The sequence below is a fragment of the Eublepharis macularius genome, chromosome 19 (genome assembly GCF_028583425.1).
Source record: "Eublepharis macularius isolate TG4126 chromosome 19, MPM_Emac_v1.0, whole genome shotgun sequence".
Lineage (NCBI taxonomy): Eukaryota > Metazoa > Chordata > Lepidosauria > Squamata > Eublepharidae > Eublepharis > Eublepharis macularius.
In genome coordinates, this window is record NC_072808.1 from 7,685,670 (window position 1) to 7,706,188 (window position 20,519).

A 20,519-nucleotide genomic window follows, 5' to 3' on the forward strand; every position below is an offset into this window, starting at 1 on the left:
TGTACAGATGTGAAAGTTGGACAGTGAAGAAAGCTGACAGGAAGAAAATGGATTCATTTGAAATGTGGTGCTGGAGGAGAGTTCTGCGGATACCATGGATGGCCAAAAAGACAAATAAGTGAATACTAGCTCAAATCAAGCCTGAAGTCTCCTTAGAAGCTAAAATGATAAAACTGAGGCTATCGTACTTTGGTCACATCATGAGAAGACAAGATTCTCTGGAAAAGTCAATAATGCTGGGAAAAGAGGAAGACCTAAAACGAGGTGGCTGGACTCAATCGAAGAAGCCACGTCCCCCAGTTTGCAAGATCTGAGCAAGTCTGATATCAATAGGACATTTTTGAGGTCTTTCCTTCATAGGGTCGCCATATGTCGGAGGCGACTTGGTGGCACATAACACACACACACCAGTAGTGGAGTCTCCAGCTGGTTTCTCTGCTTCAGCTGTACCTGCAGTGGATTACATGTGCTCTGTCTCCTAAGATAAAAGGGGGGAGGAGGATGAGTCAGTCACACTTGCCCCTCTCTTTTTTGTCGTAACACAGGACAAGGAGGCCCTTACCTAGTTCCAGAAATGATGGACGCCTGAAGCTGCCTGTATTGATTCAGACCAGTGGCCTGTCCACGTCAATGCTGTCTAATTGGATAGGCAGTGGCTCTCTAGGGTCCCTCATGTTGCCTGCTACCTGATCCTTTTAACTAGAACTTACCAAGTATCAAACCTGGAACCTTCTGCCTTCTAAGCAGATACTCCACTATTAAAACATGCATTTTATGATAAGTTGGAGTTCCAGGCTCCATTTTCTGTGTGGGAAAACAGGGAGTAAAAAAAGACATTTTGGAGGTCTTTCATTCACAGGGTCGCCATAGGTCGGAGGTGACTTGAAAGCAGATATCCAGAGGAGTTAGCCGTGTTAAGTCTGCAGTTGCAAAATAGTAAAGAGTCCAGTAGTATCCTTAAGACTAACCCACTTTATTGTAGTGTAAGCTTTTGAGAACCACAGCTCTCTTTGTCAGATGCATCTGACGAAGAGAGCTGTGGTTCTGGAAAGCCTATGCTACAATAAAATGGGTTAGTCTTAAAGGTGCTACTGGACTCTTTACTATTTTGCAACTGCAGCCTAACACAGCTAACTGCTCTGGATCTATGCTCCATGCATCTGATGAAGAGAGCTGTGGTTTTGGAAAGCCTATGCTACAATAAAGTGGGTTAGTCTTAAAGGTGCAACTGGACTCTTTACTATTTTGCAACTACAGCCTAACACAGCTAACTGCTCTGGATCTATGCTCCATGCATCTGACGAAGAGAGCTGTGGTTCTTGAAAGCCTATGCTAAGTGGGTTAGTCTTAAAGGTGCTACTGGACTCTTTACTATTTGACAGCATATAACACAACCAACCTTGTACGGGCATCCTTGCCCTAGAAGATGAGAGCTCTCTTGATCTCGACGGTGATTGGGGAACAGGCTTGTCAAGCCGGCAAGATGATTGGACACTGACAAAAGGTGGGTTCTGGCTGCTGTTTCTCGTGAATGATTGGAGGAGACGAGTGACAAGGGAGAGCTCTACTGCGCAGGCGTCAGGGACTTTATTTGCCTCAAGAAGTGGACAGCCAACCCATAGGTCCTTCCGGTCGGTGGGAGTTGAACTTCCGGTAGCGCGTCTGGTGGAAGGTTGGCGGGGCTGATAGGCGCCGGGTGGTGAGTGCGGCCGAGCGGTGGCGTAGGGGCTAGGCCGGCGCCTCTGTGGGGTCTCCCTAGGGAGTGACTGTCGGCAATGGAGGCGGCCGCTGGGTGGCTGGGCGGGGAGTGGGTGACGGCTCTGTCCCTTGCTACCAGGGTTGCCAGCTCCAGGTCTGGAAATTCCTGGAGATTTAGGGGTGGAGCCTGGAGAGGGTGGGGTTTGCAGAATGGAGGATATAATGTCACAGCCTCCTAAGCATCCCTTTTCAAAAGGGTGCCTGATCTCTGTGGCCTGGAGATCGGCTGTAATTCCTGGAGATCTCCAGCCACCACCTGGAGGTTGGCAACCCTAAGGGTACCCCGCTCGGGTCAGCCTGTGAGGCATGCGATTTCTTGCTTGCTTGCTCCATCAAATTTCTCACCCCCCCTCCCTTTTCTGGTCCTGGATTAGTAAGAAAACAAAATACCTTTCCAGATGTCTGCATTTTCTGACCCTTTAGGGTGCTTGTACATTACACTTCCACCCACATAGAGATCTTACTAACAACACGGTATATTCTTTAACGGTGTGCTTTGTTAAAATTTGTTCAGCGAACTTATTTGCCAAAGTGATGATTCCTTGTAGGTCTGCAACAACTGCCTCTTCCCCTTTCTAGCTGTTTAGTTTGAAATGGCTGGTACAACGGATAGAGAAGGGGAAACCTCTGGCATAGTAAGGTTTGAGTCCAGTAGCACCGTGGAGACCTATAAGATTTTTCAAGGGTATAAGTTTTCCAGGTCTTGACTTGGATAGCCCAAGCAAGCCCGATCTCATCAGCTCTTGGAAGCTAAGCAGGGGCGACCTTGGTTAGTAATTGGGTGGGAGACCTCCAACAAAGACCAGGTTTGCAGTGTCAAACCACCTCTGTTAGCCTCTTGCCATGAAAACCCCACCAGGCGTTGCCATAAATTAGAGACGATTTGTTGGCACTTTCCACCACCACAAGCGTTCCAGAGTCAGAGCTCCCTTCTTCAGATACAGGGAGGAATGGAGATCCTTGAGCCTTTCTATCCCAGTTAGGAGGTGGGTGGGGTGAAACAAGGAAGGGAGCCAGGATGTAATGGTATATGGTGCCGCTTGATAAGAACAAAAATTACCTGAAACTTCATGCATTGTGCAACTGGAAACAGCCGATCTGCTGTGTTGAGACAGGAAATATAAGTGCCTGGGAATGGAAAGCGTAGGCTCCAACATGCTGGGGGATGTTTGCATGTTTCCTGAGAAGCTTCTCTTTAAAAAAAAAACCAAAAAACAGAGAGACATCAATTGGCTGAACGATCCTTCTTTTCACATCTCCTTAGGTTGAAAGAAGTTCCCTCACACTGTGCTGCTTGGTTTGTGTGTGTGTTCGGGGCAGTTAATTTGACTTGGGGTTCTGTTCCTTCTCACATCCACAGACTAGAATTCAAAAATAGGCATGCCGTATGTTATAGCTTCTTACTGTACCACTGGGGCATGTAGACAGCACGTCCCTTACATTTTGGATTAAATTGGAATAATCTACACAGTATACTTGTTAACCCAATTGGAGCGTTGTAATTTAAGGAGCCGTTTTGGATGTTTCAAAAAGCATAGGCAACCGTTTCCAGCGTTCAGACTTTATTGTATCATTAATAACCCTTTATGGAGCGTCCTACTCTCCTGGCTTTCCGCAAACGATGCAAAACTGAATTATTCAAAAAGGCTTTTGTATTGTAGGGAGGGGCTCTCAGATGCTTCGCTAATGAGTTAAGGACCATAGACTTCACCACTATGTTGCCTTATGTACTACCTGTGGTCTTAAATATGTGCTCCTATGAGCTACCTGTGCTTCATGTGGTCTAATTTCAGCCCTAAAATTGCTTATGTTCTATTTCAGCATTTCTTCAACTCTGTATTGGATTCTTACTAATGTTATGTCTTTGTAAACTTGTGTTTACAACCCTATGGCTTTGCTTATGGAAATATCCTTGAAATTGACTGTACTGGCCTCACGCTGCATAATCCGCTTTGAGTCTCAGTGAGAAAGGCGACTATAAATTACATAAATAAATAAAAAAATAAATAAAAAATGGTTGGTCAGTACTTTATATTGCAGAGAGGGGACTGAAGGAGAAAGAAAGTGGCTTTTTTATGGCATCTAGAGAGCTTGTAGAAGAGGTGACGTTTAAGGTTTCCTGGGTTATGGCTCAGTGTCTTAACCACTATGTCATAGCTTTTCGTACTTGAACACATGAAGGTACTTAATACTGATTCCGACCATTGGTCCATCTCTGTCAGGCTGGCAATGGCTCTGCAGGATCTCAGAAATCTTTCACATCACTTTTATAGATCCTGGGACCTTCTGCATGTCAAGCAGATGCTCAACCGCTGAGCCACATGCCTCCCTTCCCTTCTACCACAATTCCTAAGGAGGACGCTGTACTCCAAGGGGATGCTCTGTGTGTTGCCCTCTGCACTGTATTCCTCTTCAGATGTTGTTTTGGAGAGGTAAAAGACCAAAGTGCAGGGCGCTTTAGACTCCACAACAAATTCCATGCTTGTTCCAGCTGCTCGTACTTTCTGATGACTTTTTAAGTTGTCCCCAGGCTAGTGAATTGTCGCCGAGTGGGAGTGATCAGATGCGATAAAGGCGACGATGGAATTTCGGCAGGCGTTGCTTATTGCATTAGTAGTGCTGCAGGGGTGAGAAAAGTTCTAGAATGCTCCAAACAGAGTGCAGTCTTGAGTCTTGACAGCGGAAGGCCCGGGCAAAGATAGTCCATTATCCCCAAAAGAATGCCAGCTTCCATTAAAAAATTCGGACGTTAGGCTGCTCTCTCAATTAAGAGGAATTTTTGGCTGATTCCCATGACCTTTCCACCACAAGGAGCGTATGTGCCTTTTAGCTTAGAAGTGAATTTCCTCTGGCTTCACCCGGGGTTTCCATATCCATCCATCAAGCAGTAATGCAGAGAAGTGCAGCATCTTGCATTAAGCTGCTTACTGTCACGCTTTTGAATTTATTGCTGGTTGTTGAATATTGCTTATAGACACTCCCAGCGAGAACATTCCCCGGGTGATCTGTTTTTACTGGCGGCGGGTCTCCAAGGCCCAAGACAAGGTCTGAAGCTGAAATCGCTTCTGCATGAAAAGCACATGCTCAGCTACTTTGTGAGGCTTCTTTCTGAGTGAACAAGCGCTAAGATTAATCAGTGTAATTGTCTTCTCTCATATTTCTTCTTTGGTCTCCTTGCCTTCTTCATGCTGCCTTTTCTATGTCATTTCCTCCAAACAGACAACTTTAAAATTGCAAAGTTTAAAAGCGGTCACTGAGAAGTGATACGTTTTTGGTTTATGTTACTCTATTCCTGACGTGGATAGCTCAGGCCGGCCCGATCTTGACAGATCTCGGAAACCAAGTGGGGTCAGCCCTGGTTAGAACTTGAATGGGAGACCGCCAGGGAAGTCCAGGGTTGCTACACAGAGGCAGACATTGACAAACCACTTCTGTTGGCTTCTTGCCTTGAAACCCGTATGGGGTCACCATAAGTCGGGTGCAACTTGACAGCTCTTTCCATCACCCCCGGCCTATAAAACCTCAGTGATGATGATACATGAATGTGTATTGATAACTCATTAATGTGATGCATGAATTGAATTCTACTCTGGAAAAGGCAGGGGTGATAGTAATACAGGAAGAAAGCAAAGACGACAGATCCAGATGACAGAGGGTGTGCGTGGGGGGAATTGTGAAATGGAGTCAAAGGAGGAAGGAGAACAGGAAATCGCAGAAGGTGATTGAAGATTGTGAAAGGTGAAAGAACAAGAAGGCAAGCAGGATCAAAAGTGACTGATAGAAAAAAGGAGAATTCATGTAAAACGGTGGGTGCTTTTTTTGGTTTTAAAAATGCATCAACTGTGCTGGTGACACACCTCTTCGTTTAGCATCAAGTACAGGTAGTCCTGCAGAGAACTGCCTGCTTGAAAAAGGGCTCTAGCAATAGTAAATCTGTTCTTTTCCTATTGCATCATATGTTGTATGTTTTATGCTGTGCAATAGAACAGCTGGTTGAATTTAAGGGAGCTGATGGAGCTATCAATAAATATTTTATATATGGTTCACTTGCATTGGGGGGGAAAAGCCCCCTCCACTGGTTTAGATGTTCTCATTTGAGTACCGTTCCCCAAGAGGCAGAGGGCTGGTTCAGCTATCACACCCGCATAGCAGACTTTATCATTTACGTGGTAATTACCAATGGGACTTTGCAAGAGAGAAATCACACGTTCAAGTTCAAGTCGGCCTTTATTGGCATATAGCAACAATTCAAGTTATCCACTTACAAAAAGAAAAAACAAGGTTAAAAGGATACTACATTACAAATACATAAATACATTTATAGCTTATTTCCGTGATATCCTTTGACGCAACTTCGAAGCAGAATGGAGAAACTTGGCCACCTTCTCAGTGAGAGAAACCACACTTTTAAAACCCTTCCTTTTTTTTGTCTTCTAGGCACTCTGGAGCATGTGAAACGACCCCAGAATCTCGAGTTCCAGTATGTGGTATATAATGCAGAGCATTCAGAGTAAATATTCGTTGTCTGAGCGTTTGATCCGAACCATTGCCGCCATCCGTTCCTTCCCGCACGACAATGTTGAAGACCTTATTAGAAGGGTACGTAAGGCCTTGCAGTGGCAGTGAAGCTTTGTTTTAAGGTTGTTATCTGTAAAAGCCATGTGAGACCGTGCCAGATTCAGTCATGAGACTGTGCTGTGACCTTAGGCGGTGCTTTCTGTGTGCCTCCCTTGTCTGGCATGTGTTTAGTGCCAACAAATAGGAGGCACTCAAGAGAGATTCCGCTCAACAAGAGAACTGCAAACTCTCCCATAAACCATCACAAGTTTGAAAGTCAATTATTTTCCTTTTTTAATTTTTTTTTTTATTAAAGCAAAAAAGGGGTACAGAAAAGAAGGGGAAAAGGGAGGACAAACAAATATAAAACGGTGTGCTACAAGGATTATTAAAATACAAAATACCAGAGTCATGACCCTTATGAATATTAAAATAGCTGTTGAATATTTTTCCAGAATAGGCAACACGTACGAAGTTCAAACATATCCCTGCCTGTTATTCTAATCATAATACAGAAAGAGAGAAAACAATTGTTAACATTAACACTGCTTATTACTTAATCTAACTGATTATCACAACCTTTGATAGCCTTAAAATAAAGTACTATTAAAAGTTCTAACCTGTTTCTGCTCCATATTTTCATTACCTTTAACTTATACTTTACATAACTGTAATGGCTGTAATAGACTTTTTGTCAATGTTTATAAAATCTGTTATATCACAAATTATTTTACAACCGAGTTATCAAATATATCACAATACAATCGTTTTGAAATCTGCAAAACTAAAGCATCTTATAAATTTTATCCATTATAAGCAAAGTATTTTCCCCATTTCTCTTCAAATTCTTTAATTAATTGGCCTTCTATTTATGTAGTTTGTCAATTTTGCCGTGAAAATTATTTTCAATGTATTTTCAAAGCGCTAACAGTGGAAAAAAAGTGCTCAGTGCTAGTAATAAATATCATAAATACATGAGATTCAAGCGAATAAATACAATCAACACCATCAATAAATAACAATATTCCAATTTTTTTACAATTTTTACTATTCAAAAATAGCCAATCAGTTCATAATAAATCCTAAGTACATTCCGTGCCGACTAAAGTGTAACTCTTCATATAAAGTCCAGTTAAAGTCCTGTCAAGTTTTTCAGCCAGGGGAAGGTTGGAAATTAGCAATCCCTCCCCAGCTGTTTGCCACCAATGCTCACGATTGCATAGAAATTAACTTTTACCGCCTCTCCCCTCTCCTTAACCCAGCCAATAAAAGAATCTGTCTCCTTTTAGAAAATTGTGAGCAGCAATTTTTTATGCTTTTATTTTGTTCTGCTTTTATTTTGTTCTGGTACAATGCTTAAAATACTATAAATAATAAATTACGGCAATGAGGATGATCCACAGAAGAGAGTCCAGTAGCACCTTAAAGACTAACCAACCTTACTGCACTGCTACTGGACTCTTTGCTATTTTGCTACGACAGACTAACACGGCTAACTCCTCTGGATCTATGACAGTAGAAAGAGATTTGTCTGATACCCTTGGACAGCTGCTGTCAGGTGACTATAGCTTCTTACTCTGGGATTCCTCATTCGTGTATTGTATTTGCCCCTCTGCCTCTAAATGGATGGACCTCTACTGCTAAATGAATTTGTGTACAAGGATGCCCTTGAATATCCTACATCTGACGAAGAGAGCTGTGGTTCTCGAAAGCTTATGCAGCAATAAAGTTAGTCTTAAAGGTGCTACTGGACTCTTTACTATTAAATATCCTCCTCATCCTTCCCCAATGCAGAGTCGCAGTACGGCCACCGTACATCTGATTATCTGTGTTCAGCTTGTTTGAGGGTTGAGTCGGTGCTGATGGGAGGCGTAAAGCGCATTTCCACGCAGAGCTGCTCCTGGACAAGGATTGGAGCACCTCTGCATGGGATGGGACCGGGGCTTTTTTTCAGCGGGAACACGGTGGAACGGAGTTCCGGCACCTCTTGAAAATGCTCAGCAGTAGTGCGTCAAAATAACATTATTTCAAAGAATCCCGTGTGTTTCTTCCTCATTTCCCTCTTGTGCGTTCTACCATCTCTTTTCCCAGGAAAAAAAAAACCCCTGCATGGGACAGTCGTTGAGGTTTGTGCTGAGTACGGGAGAAAGAATGGGAAGAATTGATTAGGGATTGATAAATCTTGTAAGAGAACGGGATGCGACTGTGGTGGGTTTATGGAATGTTAGCTGGGAGCATAAAGTCATTTGGGTGAACGGCAGGGGAGAGGTAACAAGGAATAAGCATGCCGTAGGACTAACCCCTCCATCCCCAAATGTGTTTGATACTTTCTCGTGTTTGGGAATGGTTTATATTGTAATTTTCCTTGAGTCTATATAGGGTAGACCTGCCATCTGAATAATGCTATCCGTTGTGCACGCAACTTAATGTGAGAGTTCCAGCCGTGGGTGCTTTTCATGGGAGGAGTGTGTGGCTTCTGTGAGCAGACCAGGCATGAAGCGGCTTCCTTTTCTTAACGCGGCCCCCGCCCCCCCCCCCGCACAGCTGTTTCCTGGTGGTGCCAATGCAAAGCGGTGCAGCTTGAGAAAGGCGAACACAGGGGCGGGGAGACGTCTTGCTGTTCCTTCCTTTGCCTGTTCAGCAGGGGACGCGTTGCTTTTGCCTTGAGAATTCTAGGGAGAGGAAGCAACTCATATAACTGAGATCTCGCAGTCTTTTTTTTTTCTTCCTGAAATAGGCCACAATTAACTGCCGTCTGTGAATATACACACATCTGCTGTAAGAACTGGAATAAGCATGTCGCGATCTTAGTCTTGCTGTATATTGTGGACTCTCGTTCTGGGCGAAGGAATACATCCTTTTGATGTTTTTGGATTCTAGAAACTCTTCTTTTGGTTTGCTATCTGCGTCTGCTCCTGGTCTGACTTTGGCTGATTCCGCACACGTTGGATAATGCACTTCCAATCCTCTTTATAGATCATTTGGAACGGATTTTTTCGTGCGCGGAACAAAAAAATCCACCTCAAATGATTGATAAAGTGCATTGAAAGTGCATTATCCAACGTGTGCGGAATCAGCCCTTGAAATCTAGGCAATTGTGCAGTTACCCATGGAGCAAGGGCAGCTTGCAGTGAGTTAAACAGTTGTTCCGAAGGGTTGACTCCTGTCAATAGAACCACAGGGCAGGGGAAAGATTTTTTTTTCTGATTCTCTCCCCTCCTATGCTTTTCTTGGAGGTCCCCTGACCCCCAGCAGCAGCAATTGGCTGCAGTTTGCATTTGTGTATGTGAAAGTCCTGCTCCATGGGAGGAAATACTGTGTCACCTGTGGTCAATTTCACCGGGATCTGAGCCTGCCTAGAATAGAAAGAGCAACTGGAGAAAAGCTAGCTTTCTGAAAAGTTCTTAGCCAGAAAATAGTTCCATGTCACCACTTTATTTTTCAGAAGTGTGTGTGTCTATGTGGATTTTGACTGCATGACGAAAGGAAACCAAGGATGAGAGTTTATTCCCGTTTCTTGAATTCTGCCCCTCAAGCCTGTTTTAAATGTGACGTTCCCATTCTTCAAGGGGAGGTTTTAAAGCTCCAAAGGGCAACGCTAAGATCTCCTCCAGTTCTGTTGATTCAGCTCTGGCGGATGGAGGCTTTCCAGCTCAGAGTTGATGGATGCTGCCAGCTGCTTGGATAGATTAATTCTTTGGTCTCTAGAGACTGTCAGTGCCCATTAAAAAAACCCTCATCATTCAGCCTAGCAGCTGAAAAGTAAAGATGGTAGTCCTTGGACGATGCCCGGAGCCTTGACATCTAGAGGATGCAAACCTCTGAACAAGAGTGCTGGGAGGCAGCAGCAGGGGGAAGCCCTTGGCCTCTGTGCCCTTTTTGTTTGGCCCTCCAAGACTTGAACAAGTCAAGATCTTGTGAGATTTCAGAATTCAAACTGATCGACACCTTGAACATAAGACACCAGACATAACAGTCGTGGAGAATCGAAAAGTCTGGATAATCGGCATTGCAATTCCTGGGGATGCCAGAGGCAAAGAAAAAGAACAAGAAAAAAATGATGAAATATAGAGATCGGGCAATAGAAACCACCCGACTATGGAAGAAGAATGCAACATTAGTCCCCATTGTCATCGGGGCACTTGGAACTATTTCGAAAAACTTTGCAATTCATATGGGAAAACTGCAGCTTTCTGACATAACACCTACAGAACTGCAAAAGACGGCGCTACTTGGAACAGCGTACATATTACGCCGGTATCTGGTTGATACCTAGGTCTCTGGTGGAAACTTGTATCAACTTAGCAAGGCCAATCATTAATAACATGTGACCTCTGCTTATTGTTGATTGTGTTTCGGATAATTCGAATAATAATAGATTTATATACCGCCCTTCAGGATGACTTAATACCCACTCGGAGCAGTTTACAAAGTATGTCATTATTATCCCCACAGTAATCACCCTGTGAGGTGGGTGGGGCTGAGAGAGCTCTGAGAGAGCTGTGACTAGCCCAGGGTCACCCAACTAGCTTCAAGCGGAGGAGTGGGGAATCAAACCTGGCTCTCCAGATTAGAGTTCTGCTGCTCTTAACCACTGCACCAAACTGGCTCTTGCTGTTTCTTCCTCTGCCTCTTCAGCAGGGAAGACTTTGCTTTTGCCTTGAGAATTCTAGGGAGAAACATGGTTGGTGACAGCGTTAAAACGGGATGCTGGACTAGATCGACTGTTGGTCCGATCCAGCAGGCTTTCCTTATGTTTTTATCTACTGTAGTTCTTACCTTGGTCCTACTTGTCAATAATATGTATATTCTTTCTTGGGTTCACGGAATAACTAAGGGAACTTGTGAGTGAAACTTAGTAAGTTTGTAGAATAATTTACTGAATATAAATTAAAATGAGGGTACAGGGCAGGCATATAAAGGACTAGAAAAGGAGGTTGAAGGGAAGGGTAAGCGTGAGAGCTCAAATAGGCGTTTAAGCAGTTAGTTCAGTTCTCTTTGGGAAGGTGGGGGAGAAGCCAGCTCTGGCCAGTTGAAATTCCCAGCTTGAGTATGCCTATTGAACACGTAGGAACCCCTCACCCCCCCGCTTACACAGTTATCACGTGTTGCTGCACACGCGTTGCACACGGGATTCTTTTTCAGATGGCGTTTCTTCCAAGCAGGGGTGATGTGAAGTGAAGCAGCAACTCAGCGTGCATGCTATGGATCTAGCTGTCGGGTTGTGCCAAGGGCGTTCAAAGAGTTTGGGCGAAGCTTTTGAATCGTGATAATGTGGCTTTAACCTCCTGTCAGCATTTTACAGCACTAACGTGGTAATCTCCGGCAGCTTTAATAATACATTTTAAAAATATATAGTCTTTCCCCCTCCACACACACTAGCAGAAGTACTAAGCAATTTGAGGCTGCGAATCAATCCCTTTCAGACCCCAGCTGATGTAAGCAGTCTCCATTGTCTGGCATGTGTTACTAGCGTTAAATGCAATTATGAATAACTCATGAAAGGCTCTTTAAGAACATCAGAGTAGCCATGCTGGATCGTATCAGTGGTTTGTCTAGCTTCCAGCTTCACACAGCGGCAAACAAGATCCCATTCCCTTTCCCCACAGAAGATCTACAAGTAAGGTATGGAGGGATGGAGTTCCGGAACCTCTTGAAAATGGTCACATGGCCGGTGGCCCCGCCCCCTGATCTCCAGACAGAGGGGAGTTTAGATTGACCTCCGCGCCATGTGACCAGCCGTGTGACCATTTTCTCCTAGGGCAACCCACTGAGTTCCACCACCTCTTTTCCCAGAAAAAAAGCCCTGGTCGTCGCTGCATCCCGTGGCAGTTAATTCACCAATTAACTTGCATCAACTTTACTGGGTGTCCATATTCCAGTATTACAAGAGAAACAGAAAGTTCTCTCTGCTTTCCCCATGCCATGTGGCTGCAACTGTTAAGCTGTACTGTTGCATTAAAATACTGACTGTTTTGTTTTCAGTCCCTTTCCTAGGTTTCTGGCTTTATTTCAACAGCCTCAGTTAGTTCGGGTGTGTCCTCTTCATATTCTGTATATAATTAATAGTAACAACAACAACAACAACATTCGATTTATATACCGCCCTTCAGGACAACTTAATGCCCACTCAGAGCGGTTTACAAAGTATGTTATTATTATCCCCACAACAACAAACACCCAGTGAGGTGGGTGGGGCTGAGAGAGCTCTGAGAGAGCTGTGAATGACCCAAGGTCACCCAGCTGGTTTCAAGGGGAGGAGTGGGGAATGAAACCCAGCTCTCCAGATTAGAGTCCCCGGCTCTTAACCCCTACACCAAACTGGCTCTCAAGCCAGTTTACGAAGCATCCGGCCGTCGTGTCTCTTGTTATTAAGTGACGTGTCCCAAAGGCTTTAGCATTAACTTGCTGACCCCTCTCATTTTTCTTCTTCTGTGTTCCTCCAGGGAGCGGATGTTAACTGTATGCACGGCACGCTGAAGCCATTGCACTGCGCTTGCATGGTTGCAGATGCAGACTGCATTGAATTGCTGTTGGAGAAAGGCGCCGAGGTAGGGTCATTCTGCATTTATCCCCACATTGAAAGTGGGACGAGACTGGGGCAGACTGTCATATCTAAGGCCACCTGTTGGGTTCATATCAGAGGTGAGATTTCCCTTCTACCCATCCACAGTGGCCTAGACTCTTGTGACATGATGTCAATATCTGCCTCCAGCATCCCAAGAAGAAGAGACCTCAGAGTCCTGCTGCCAGAGCTCAAGGAACGTTGGCCTAGACTTTTGTGGAGAGAAATCAGGAAGTTCTGTATGATTGCTTTTGATCGGTGTGTTCATTGTGTGTGTAGGGGAGGGTTCTACCCCCCACCCCAAATCTTGATAATTCTCAAGTTTTGTGACACAACAAATGAAATTAATTTAAATGAAAAACTACATTAACGTAAGAGATTTCTTAATTGAGCCCCGTGGCTCAGAGTGGTACGCTGCATTACGGCAGCCCAAGCTCTGCTCACAACCTGAGTTCGATCCTGGCAGAAACAGGGTTCAGGTAGCCGGCTCAAGGTTGACTCAGCCTTCCATCCTTCTGAGGTCGGTAAAATGAGTACCCAGTTTCCTGGGGGTAAAGTATAGATGACTGGGGAAGGCAATGGTAAAACACCCCGTAACAAAAAGTCTGCCAAGAAAACGTCGTGATGTGACATCTCCCCATGGGTCAGTAATGACTCGGTGCTTGCACAGGGAACTACCTTTACCTATTGTAATTGATTGTGCATCGTTATACCACAGCCTGTATTTTTACAGAGGCAAATTCTCAGGAACAGAAAAACTGCTAGGAAAAGAAACACTTTTGCAGTATGTATTTCTGCCTCCAAATTCCTGAGTTTCAAATGCATCTTGCTTTGGGGTGGGGTTTTTGTTTTTTTTAAGGGCACGATGCCTTTCAAGATCCGCAAGCAAAGCTCTTTCGGGCTTGCTGAAGTTATCGCACGCTTCTTGTTTCGTAGCTGAAGGTTAGGTCGACAGCATTTGATGAAGCATCAGCTTCTGCCATCTGTCCGTCTGTCAACAATAAATGTTTTTCAGTATCGGCAGCAGTCTGCTGCTCTGGGCTTTTTATGCTCTCTCTACTCCTGATTAAAAAGTTCACATTGGTAGGGAGACCCCAAGGCCACCCCACCTGTTCCAGTGTTCAAAGAAGAAAAAAGAGTGCAGGCTCTGATAGTAAAACAGTGAGAGGAGCAAATCTCCGAAACTTAACAGGGCTTATCAGATCGCACAAGTTAGTATCCTCTTTGTGTTTGAGGACCAAGGCCCAGAGGACATTAGATCTGCTTTGCTGGGTTAGCCCCCTGTAGCCTTGAAGAAGCTCATAGACAGATAAGGTGGGGAAAGCCATCCTCGGCTGCTTGCAGCAGAGATGCTGCTTCTGAAATTGGAGGCAGAATGGCGGCGTGCTCTTTTGGCTCTCCAGATCTGTTCCAGGGTGAATTTTCTATCGAATGGGGTTTATATGAAAGTAGCGTGTCGAGGATCACAGCGTTAGTGTTTTGGTCGGAGTTGTGCAGGGGATTTGAGCATTCGTCTTACCTCCTCTGATTTCTTAAAAGAATGTGTTCTAGACAAATGCTGAACTTCTAGGTCCGTTCTTGTGATTAGTCCTTTGAGGTTCTCGGCGACCCCAAAGAATCCCTTCTGTGCCTTTGCAGGTCAATGCCCTTGATGGGTACAACCGGACGGCCCTTCACTACGCAGCGGAAAAGGACGAGACTTGTGTGGAGATCCTTCTAGAATACGGGGCCAACCCAAACGCTCTGGACGGTAACAAGGACACTCCGCTGCACTGGGCTGCCTTTAAGAACAACGCCGAGTGCGTCCGAACGCTTTTGGAAAGCGGAGCCTTTGTCAATGCTCTGGATTACAACGACGACACTCCCCTGAGCTGGGCAGCGATGAAGGGCAACCTGGAGAGCGTGAGCATCCTTCTGGAATACGGGGCAGAGGTCCGGGTGGTCAATTTGAAGGGGCAGACGCCCATCTCCAGGCTGGTAGCCCTGCTGGTCAGAGGACTCGGCACCGAGAGGGAAGATTCCTGCTTCGATCTCCTACACAAGGCTGTCGGACACTTCGAATTACGGAAGAACGGCGCCATGCCCCGTGAAGTCATGCGGGACCAGCAGCTGTGCGAAAAGCTCACCACCCTGTGCTCTGCCCCCGGCACCCTGAAGACACTGTCCCGTTACGCCGTGCGCCACAGCCTGGGAGTCCAGTTCCTGCCGGATGCAGTGAAGGAGCTCCCATTGCCAGAGTCTCTGAAGGAATATGTCTTGCTTAAGTAGACGAGAAAAAGCTTTGTGGGGTTCTGTTAGTTGCACCAATCAGTCGTCTACTATGTTGCTCCTTTCCTGGCATTTCATGTGGACTATAGTAGGTTATGTGAAATAGATTCTGCAGCTTTCTCGGTCACCTTGTAGGCAAAAGGGCTGCTCGGTCTGGCAACAGCCAGTTGTTTCCCTTGGCTCTTTGCTCTTTCAGAAAAAGCTGTCGGAAGATGTCTTTGGTGGCCCTTTGCGTTAACGGACCTGCTGTTTATACCCTGCAGGCAGAACGTTGCTATAACCTTAGTGAAAATTTCTGCTGAGACTGCTTGATGGAAGAAGGGGATGCAGAATTGTCATCTGAAGGCGCTTCTTGTACTGATGGGCATCAGACTGACTCTTAACTGGGGTGGGGGGGTGTTAGCATCTTTATATACAGTGGAGCATTCTGGTGGCCCTACTTTCCCGTTTCTAGCCTTATACTTTGGGATATGCAAGCCTCCTCCATAGCTTCATTTGGTAGCAGGAGAGCGAAGTGTTCCTTTCAGGGAGAGCAGCAGCTTGATGGATTTGAGCATGGAGTCTGGTGGCCACTACTCGGACTACCTTCTTTATGTCTATCCTATTCCCTGGTGCCCTATAAGCAGGTGTTGTGATGTCCTTTTGAAAATACCTTTGGATCATGTTTTTCTTAAGTTTGGCCAGGTCTATACATGAATTAGATCAAGGCGGTGGAACCTTGAAGTGCGCTGTAGGATTTCATCCTCCAGTTGCAGAGTATGACATGAGAATGCTCCCTTGGGTAGGGGAGTGGGGAACAAACTCCCCAAAGTAGGCAAAAAAAAAATAGCATTTTGCCCAGCTGTCCCCCTCTGCTGGACTTCTGTCATCAAGGAGGTTGGTGGAGGGAGGGGGGACTAAGACACGAAAAAGCATTCAAAATGGGGCAGCTCGTTCATCGGGAGCTAGCAGTAAGTGTCCCAACCAGGCCACTTGGCTCATGACTTGAAACATGGGAGGTAATTTTTAAAAACAAAATATAGTTGTGAGACTAGTCCAAGTGCGTGTGCTGAGTAGGGTAATAAGTGAGCTGTTTTCTGCACTGTGTGTTTTGCGTATCTTCAGCTTGACTTGCCGCGCCGGAATAATGCTTTGCTTACTGCGTTCAGCTAAGCGATAGTGGCTCCTCTCATATTCAGCCAGAGCCTGCTTTGCCTTCATACGCACCGCTTCTTTTTAACATTGGCTATTTTTTTTGCTTAATTTTCAGTGTGTGTGGGGTGTGTAAGGGGGAGAAATAAAAACTTTGGGAGCACGGACTTGCTTCTTGGGGAAGTTCACCTCCTGCTCGGGCCATCCAGCCTTCTGATAATACATTCGGACTGCCCCTCTGCCCTGTAATACGGACTGCAATCAGAACTATTCCTGGAAGATGTTGCTGCCTTTGTAGTGGCCGGGGTGTGCGGAGGGAACAAGGCTTCCTTGTTCAGGCTGGGCGTGTGTTTGTGGATGCCCCTGCAAAGGGGGCTTAACTTTTCAATGCATGCTGCAGCTCTTCTTGGAGAATACAGGATGGGAGTCGGTGCCCTGATCAGTAGACTTTAGTATGAGTTATGATTGTGGTGCCCTTATATAAAGAGCCATTCGCTTCTTGGGAGATACATTTCTGCTCTCAATATGAGCAAGTCAGGAACACTGGCCCCCGTTTCTGAATACTGTAGGTCCTGTCTTCCATCGAGAGATGCTCAAGTGCAATGCAGTACTCCCCCCCCCCCCCCGAGCTGTGGGCCTGTCTAAGCACATGCCGATCATTCAGGATCCATGTTCTGGGAGGTGCTGATCATGCTGAGATTCCCAAGTCCCCTTTTGTAAGTGTTTCCCTTTGGTGAGGCAGGGTGCGTTCAGCAAGCCAGTGATTATTTGTGCAGGGGGGCATAAAGAGTTTGATTAAACTTGCAATGTGCTGGACAGCATTTAGTCTGCTATGAATGTATTCAAGGGGTGAACTCTTTCTAGGGGGTCAGGCTGTTTCTTTTGCACTGTTGACCACTAAATAACTGTCTGATCTCTCCTACAAAGGAAGCCCCTTGTTCTGTTGGTCACGGATTGGTACAACGTGGCCGATACAGGAAGAAGAAATGTTAAGTATTTTTGACTGGTTACGCAAAGCGTGTGTTCCATAGCCCTCTAAAACAGACATAGAAAGGCCTGTGATCTTCTCTGCAGACTTACGTTTTCTGGGTCAAGCAAGGATGTCCTGGTCTGTGTTGATTCACAGGCTTCTTTGGACAACCCTTCCATTTGCTGTCTTAGATTGACCTTAAATCCCTGCCCAGCCATTAGCGCAAGGAGGGCTGTATTTTTGAGCTGAACCGAAGGCTCAAGGGGTTGTCAACTTTGACTCTGCTCATTGGTTCTCTTGCACAAGTCAAAGCACAGGTAAGCAGGTCTTTTTTGGGTAGGCCCCTGTGCTTACTCCCTTCAGCCGCTTGTTCCCCTTTGCTCATGGAGCAGATCCTGCAGAACCACCTCCGACTACTGTCTCAGCTTTTGGGGGAAAGTGACTGGTTGCAGAGTCAGCAAGAGACCGCTGAGGACCACCAGCCTCCTGCGGCATTGGCTGGACTGGGCTACCTTCTGCACTCCTCTACCTTTCTTTTCCCATAGTGCTTATACAATTCCGGTTTAATTTTCAGCTGCAAAACAAGTTGCTTTGATCGCTGGGCTGGATTTGGCTGTCGCAGTGACTGTATCGGATTGGGAAGATACTCATTTAGTAGAAAGAGACCAGAGGCTGGTGTTACTTGTAATCATTCACAGATGCATCAGCCTTTATGCTAAAGCATCCCCATTTTTCACAGCAGATGTGCTCCCCCGCCCCAAAGACTGGAGCTGCCAGTGGTAAAAAAGAATTCTGTGTATCCAATCCTGTTGCTCACAGCTAGCTCAGCAATTGTGAATGAGTTGAGGAATGCCAGAGTGTAGAGTTATGAATGCCGGTATGGACGTGTCTTAAGAGCCATTCTGTGCTGTGCAGAAAAGCAACACCTACCTCTTCAAATCAGGATCTACAGAGAGACCGGAATGGCTCCAGTTTTTCATTCCGGGTCAATGCTGCTTTGCTGCCCTACTCAGTTCCCCCTTACTGTTAAAGGGAGAACACTTAGCATGTTGCATTTCTCTAGAAAGGCATCCTAAGGAGCAGTAGCACCATTACCAGAAAAGTTCGTATCCAATTGAGTTTAAAATGTGCAGAAAGCAGCTACTTGCACTTACTGAATCTATGGTGTAGAGATGGGCACGAACCGAAATATGAACCAAAGTTTGGCATGAACCGGGCCAGTCCGTGGTTTGCGGACCGGCGGTTCGTCGGAGCCCCTTCCTGACGAACCGCCAGTAACTTTTAAGTGGATTCCTTTGGTTCATTTTTTGGTTCATCACTGCAGACAGCTTGGCACCGATCAATCAGTTTCCTAGGCAACAGGACGGGCTTTCTGCAGACCTTCTGCTGACCGGGAAGTGACAATTTGCTGACCTGGAAGTGGCATTTTCATGAACCAGTTCGCGAACCAGGGCAGGTTTGTGAAAGTTCGTGGTTCGTGAAAGGTGACGAACCACAAACTGCACTGTTCTGTTTTTTTCCTGGTTCGTGCCCATCTCTACTATGGTGCCTCCAGGATATCTCAAGAAATTAAAAAATAGTTCAGAGAAGATCAGCGTTACACCCTCTAGTCAAACAGCCCCCATTTTATTTTAAATACTTTGAAGTCTTCCAGGTAAGGTGACACAACTGTAAATCTACCTTTGCTGTAGCTTTGGGGCAGTTCCTATTTTATGTTTGGATGGAGAATGCCTTGCCTACAAAACAAGTTGCTCTGTTCAGTAAATTCTAAAGAGCTTAAAACTGAGCAGAATCACAGATCTCCTAGCCAAGGGCCTGCCCTCACTGCAAATCCTTACGGCTGTGGATTGGAGCCAGTTGGTGACGAAGCAGATGCTACTGCGATCTTGGGGAAAACCCCTGGCTAGCAGAAAAGCGTGAAAACCTCCAAAAATTACACTAGGGGCTTTCAATCCGTCACAAAACAAACATGTTCATGGCCCATGTGGGAGATGTGTTGCAGCCAGCAGTGCCAGTGGAGGAGCCCAGCACCTGGGGCTGGAGAGGTTCTGCCCACACCCTGTCCGAGAAAGATGTTGCCTTTGCCCAACAAAGGGGGCTGGCTTGTCGTGCCCACGCCCTGGCCAAGAAAGATGTTGCCTTTGCCCAACAAAGGGGGCTGGCTTGTCGTGCCTACGCCCTGGCCAAGAAAGATGTTGCCTTTGCCCAACAAAGGGGGCTGGCTTGTCGTGCCTACGCCCTGGCCAAGAAAGATGTTGCCTTTGCCCAACAAAGGGGGCTGGCTTGTCGTGCCCACGCCCTGGCCAAGAAAAATGTTGCCTTTGCCCAACAAAGGGGGCTGGCTTGTTGTGCCCACGCCCTGGCCAAGAAAAATGTTGCCTTTGCCCAACAAAGGGGGCTGGGGGAATCAGGGTGAGCTGCGGTTGCCCAGGAGGAGAGCTGCTGCTGCGAAGAAGCTGCATATAAACTGTCACAGTAAAGCTGTAGGGCAGATAAGAGGGAAACCATTACAACTAGATTTAGGCGCAGCTCTGGGGGATTTACAAACATTGACAAAGCAAGGAAGAGCAGTGATGGTGTGCTGGGGTGGGGGGAGTGCAGAGAACCCACTGCAGCTCCCTGGAATCCCTCCCCTATGATTTTCATGCTCTCCTCCCAGTTAATGCCTCTTTTTTGAGTTCCTGCAGCTCCACAGAGGCCCACTGATCGACCAAATCATGATAACGCTAAAAGGTGTGTTACCTGGCCTGTGTGTGGATAACAGAGATTCCCTAGAATTTCTGTATATGCTTCTTTTTGCTTTCTGGAAGGCTCAGAATATTCCATAACCCCCAAAATACAGGACTCTGTCATATACTAAGGTCTATATGCCAGTGTGAGTTGGCTCTTGTTTTTTTTTTTTTATCCATCTGGGGCAGACGCACAGCCCCAATCATTACACACACACAGTAGGTGGACAGCCACATGCCAAACTGGGGAAGGAAGGAATTTATTTCTTCCTATTGCATCTTGCTGAGAGAGAGAGGGAGGGAGTTGTTGCTGCCTTCCGAGATGTTCAGAGCGCACCTTCACCAGACACCCTCTTGCGCGTGATGTGCTCTAAGTGGGCTGTCTCTGAAGTATCCAAATCAATCTTGTATTTGGCAAGAATCTTCAGGATGGGACGCAGCTTCAGCCACCACTGCTCTTTAGGGATACGGTGTCTGTTGGAAAGAGAGACGATGGGTGTCCCCATCAGCGGGATGAGGTTACTAGTTCACTAACGATGCG

General features: G+C 46.0%; 2 protein-coding genes across 2 annotated transcripts in view; one reads left to right on the forward strand and one right to left on the reverse strand.

Annotated features, from left to right (window-relative positions):
* Window positions 1-1,622: 1,622 nt before the first annotated feature.
* ASB8 (ankyrin repeat and SOCS box containing 8) lies at window positions 1,623-17,084 on the forward strand. Its single transcript, XM_055003131.1, has 4 exons — window positions 1,623-1,699; window positions 6,196-6,357; window positions 12,762-12,866; window positions 14,519-17,084. Exons 2-4 carry the CDS (start codon window positions 6,241-6,243, stop codon window positions 15,146-15,148), a joined length of 852 nt encoding a protein of 283 aa, XP_054859106.1. The 5' UTR covers window positions 1,623-1,699; window positions 6,196-6,240; the 3' UTR covers window positions 15,149-17,084.
* A 3,138-nt stretch (window positions 17,085-20,222) lies between these two features.
* Window positions 20,223-20,519, reverse strand: part of LOC129346129 (ATP-dependent 6-phosphofructokinase, muscle type) — a 42,474-nt gene continuing 42,177 nt past the window's right edge. The window contains exon 23 of the mRNA XM_055003421.1: window positions 20,223-20,452. Within this exon, the coding sequence (XP_054859396.1) occupies window positions 20,305-20,452 (148 nt within the window). The 3' untranslated portion in view covers window positions 20,223-20,304. The remainder of the gene's footprint in view (window positions 20,453-20,519) is intronic.

Coding starts and splice junctions, on each gene's coding strand:
- ASB8 (XM_055003131.1), top strand. CDS start 6,241: ATGTGGTATATAATGCAGAGCATTCAGAGTAAATATTCGTTGTCTGAG. Junction 6,358..12,761: donor TTGAAGACCTTATTAGAAGG/GTACGTAAGGCC, acceptor GTGTTCCTCCAG/GGAGCGGATGTTAACTGTAT. Junction 12,867..14,518: donor TGTTGGAGAAAGGCGCCGAG/GTAGGGTCATTC, acceptor GTGCCTTTGCAG/GTCAATGCCCTTGATGGGTA.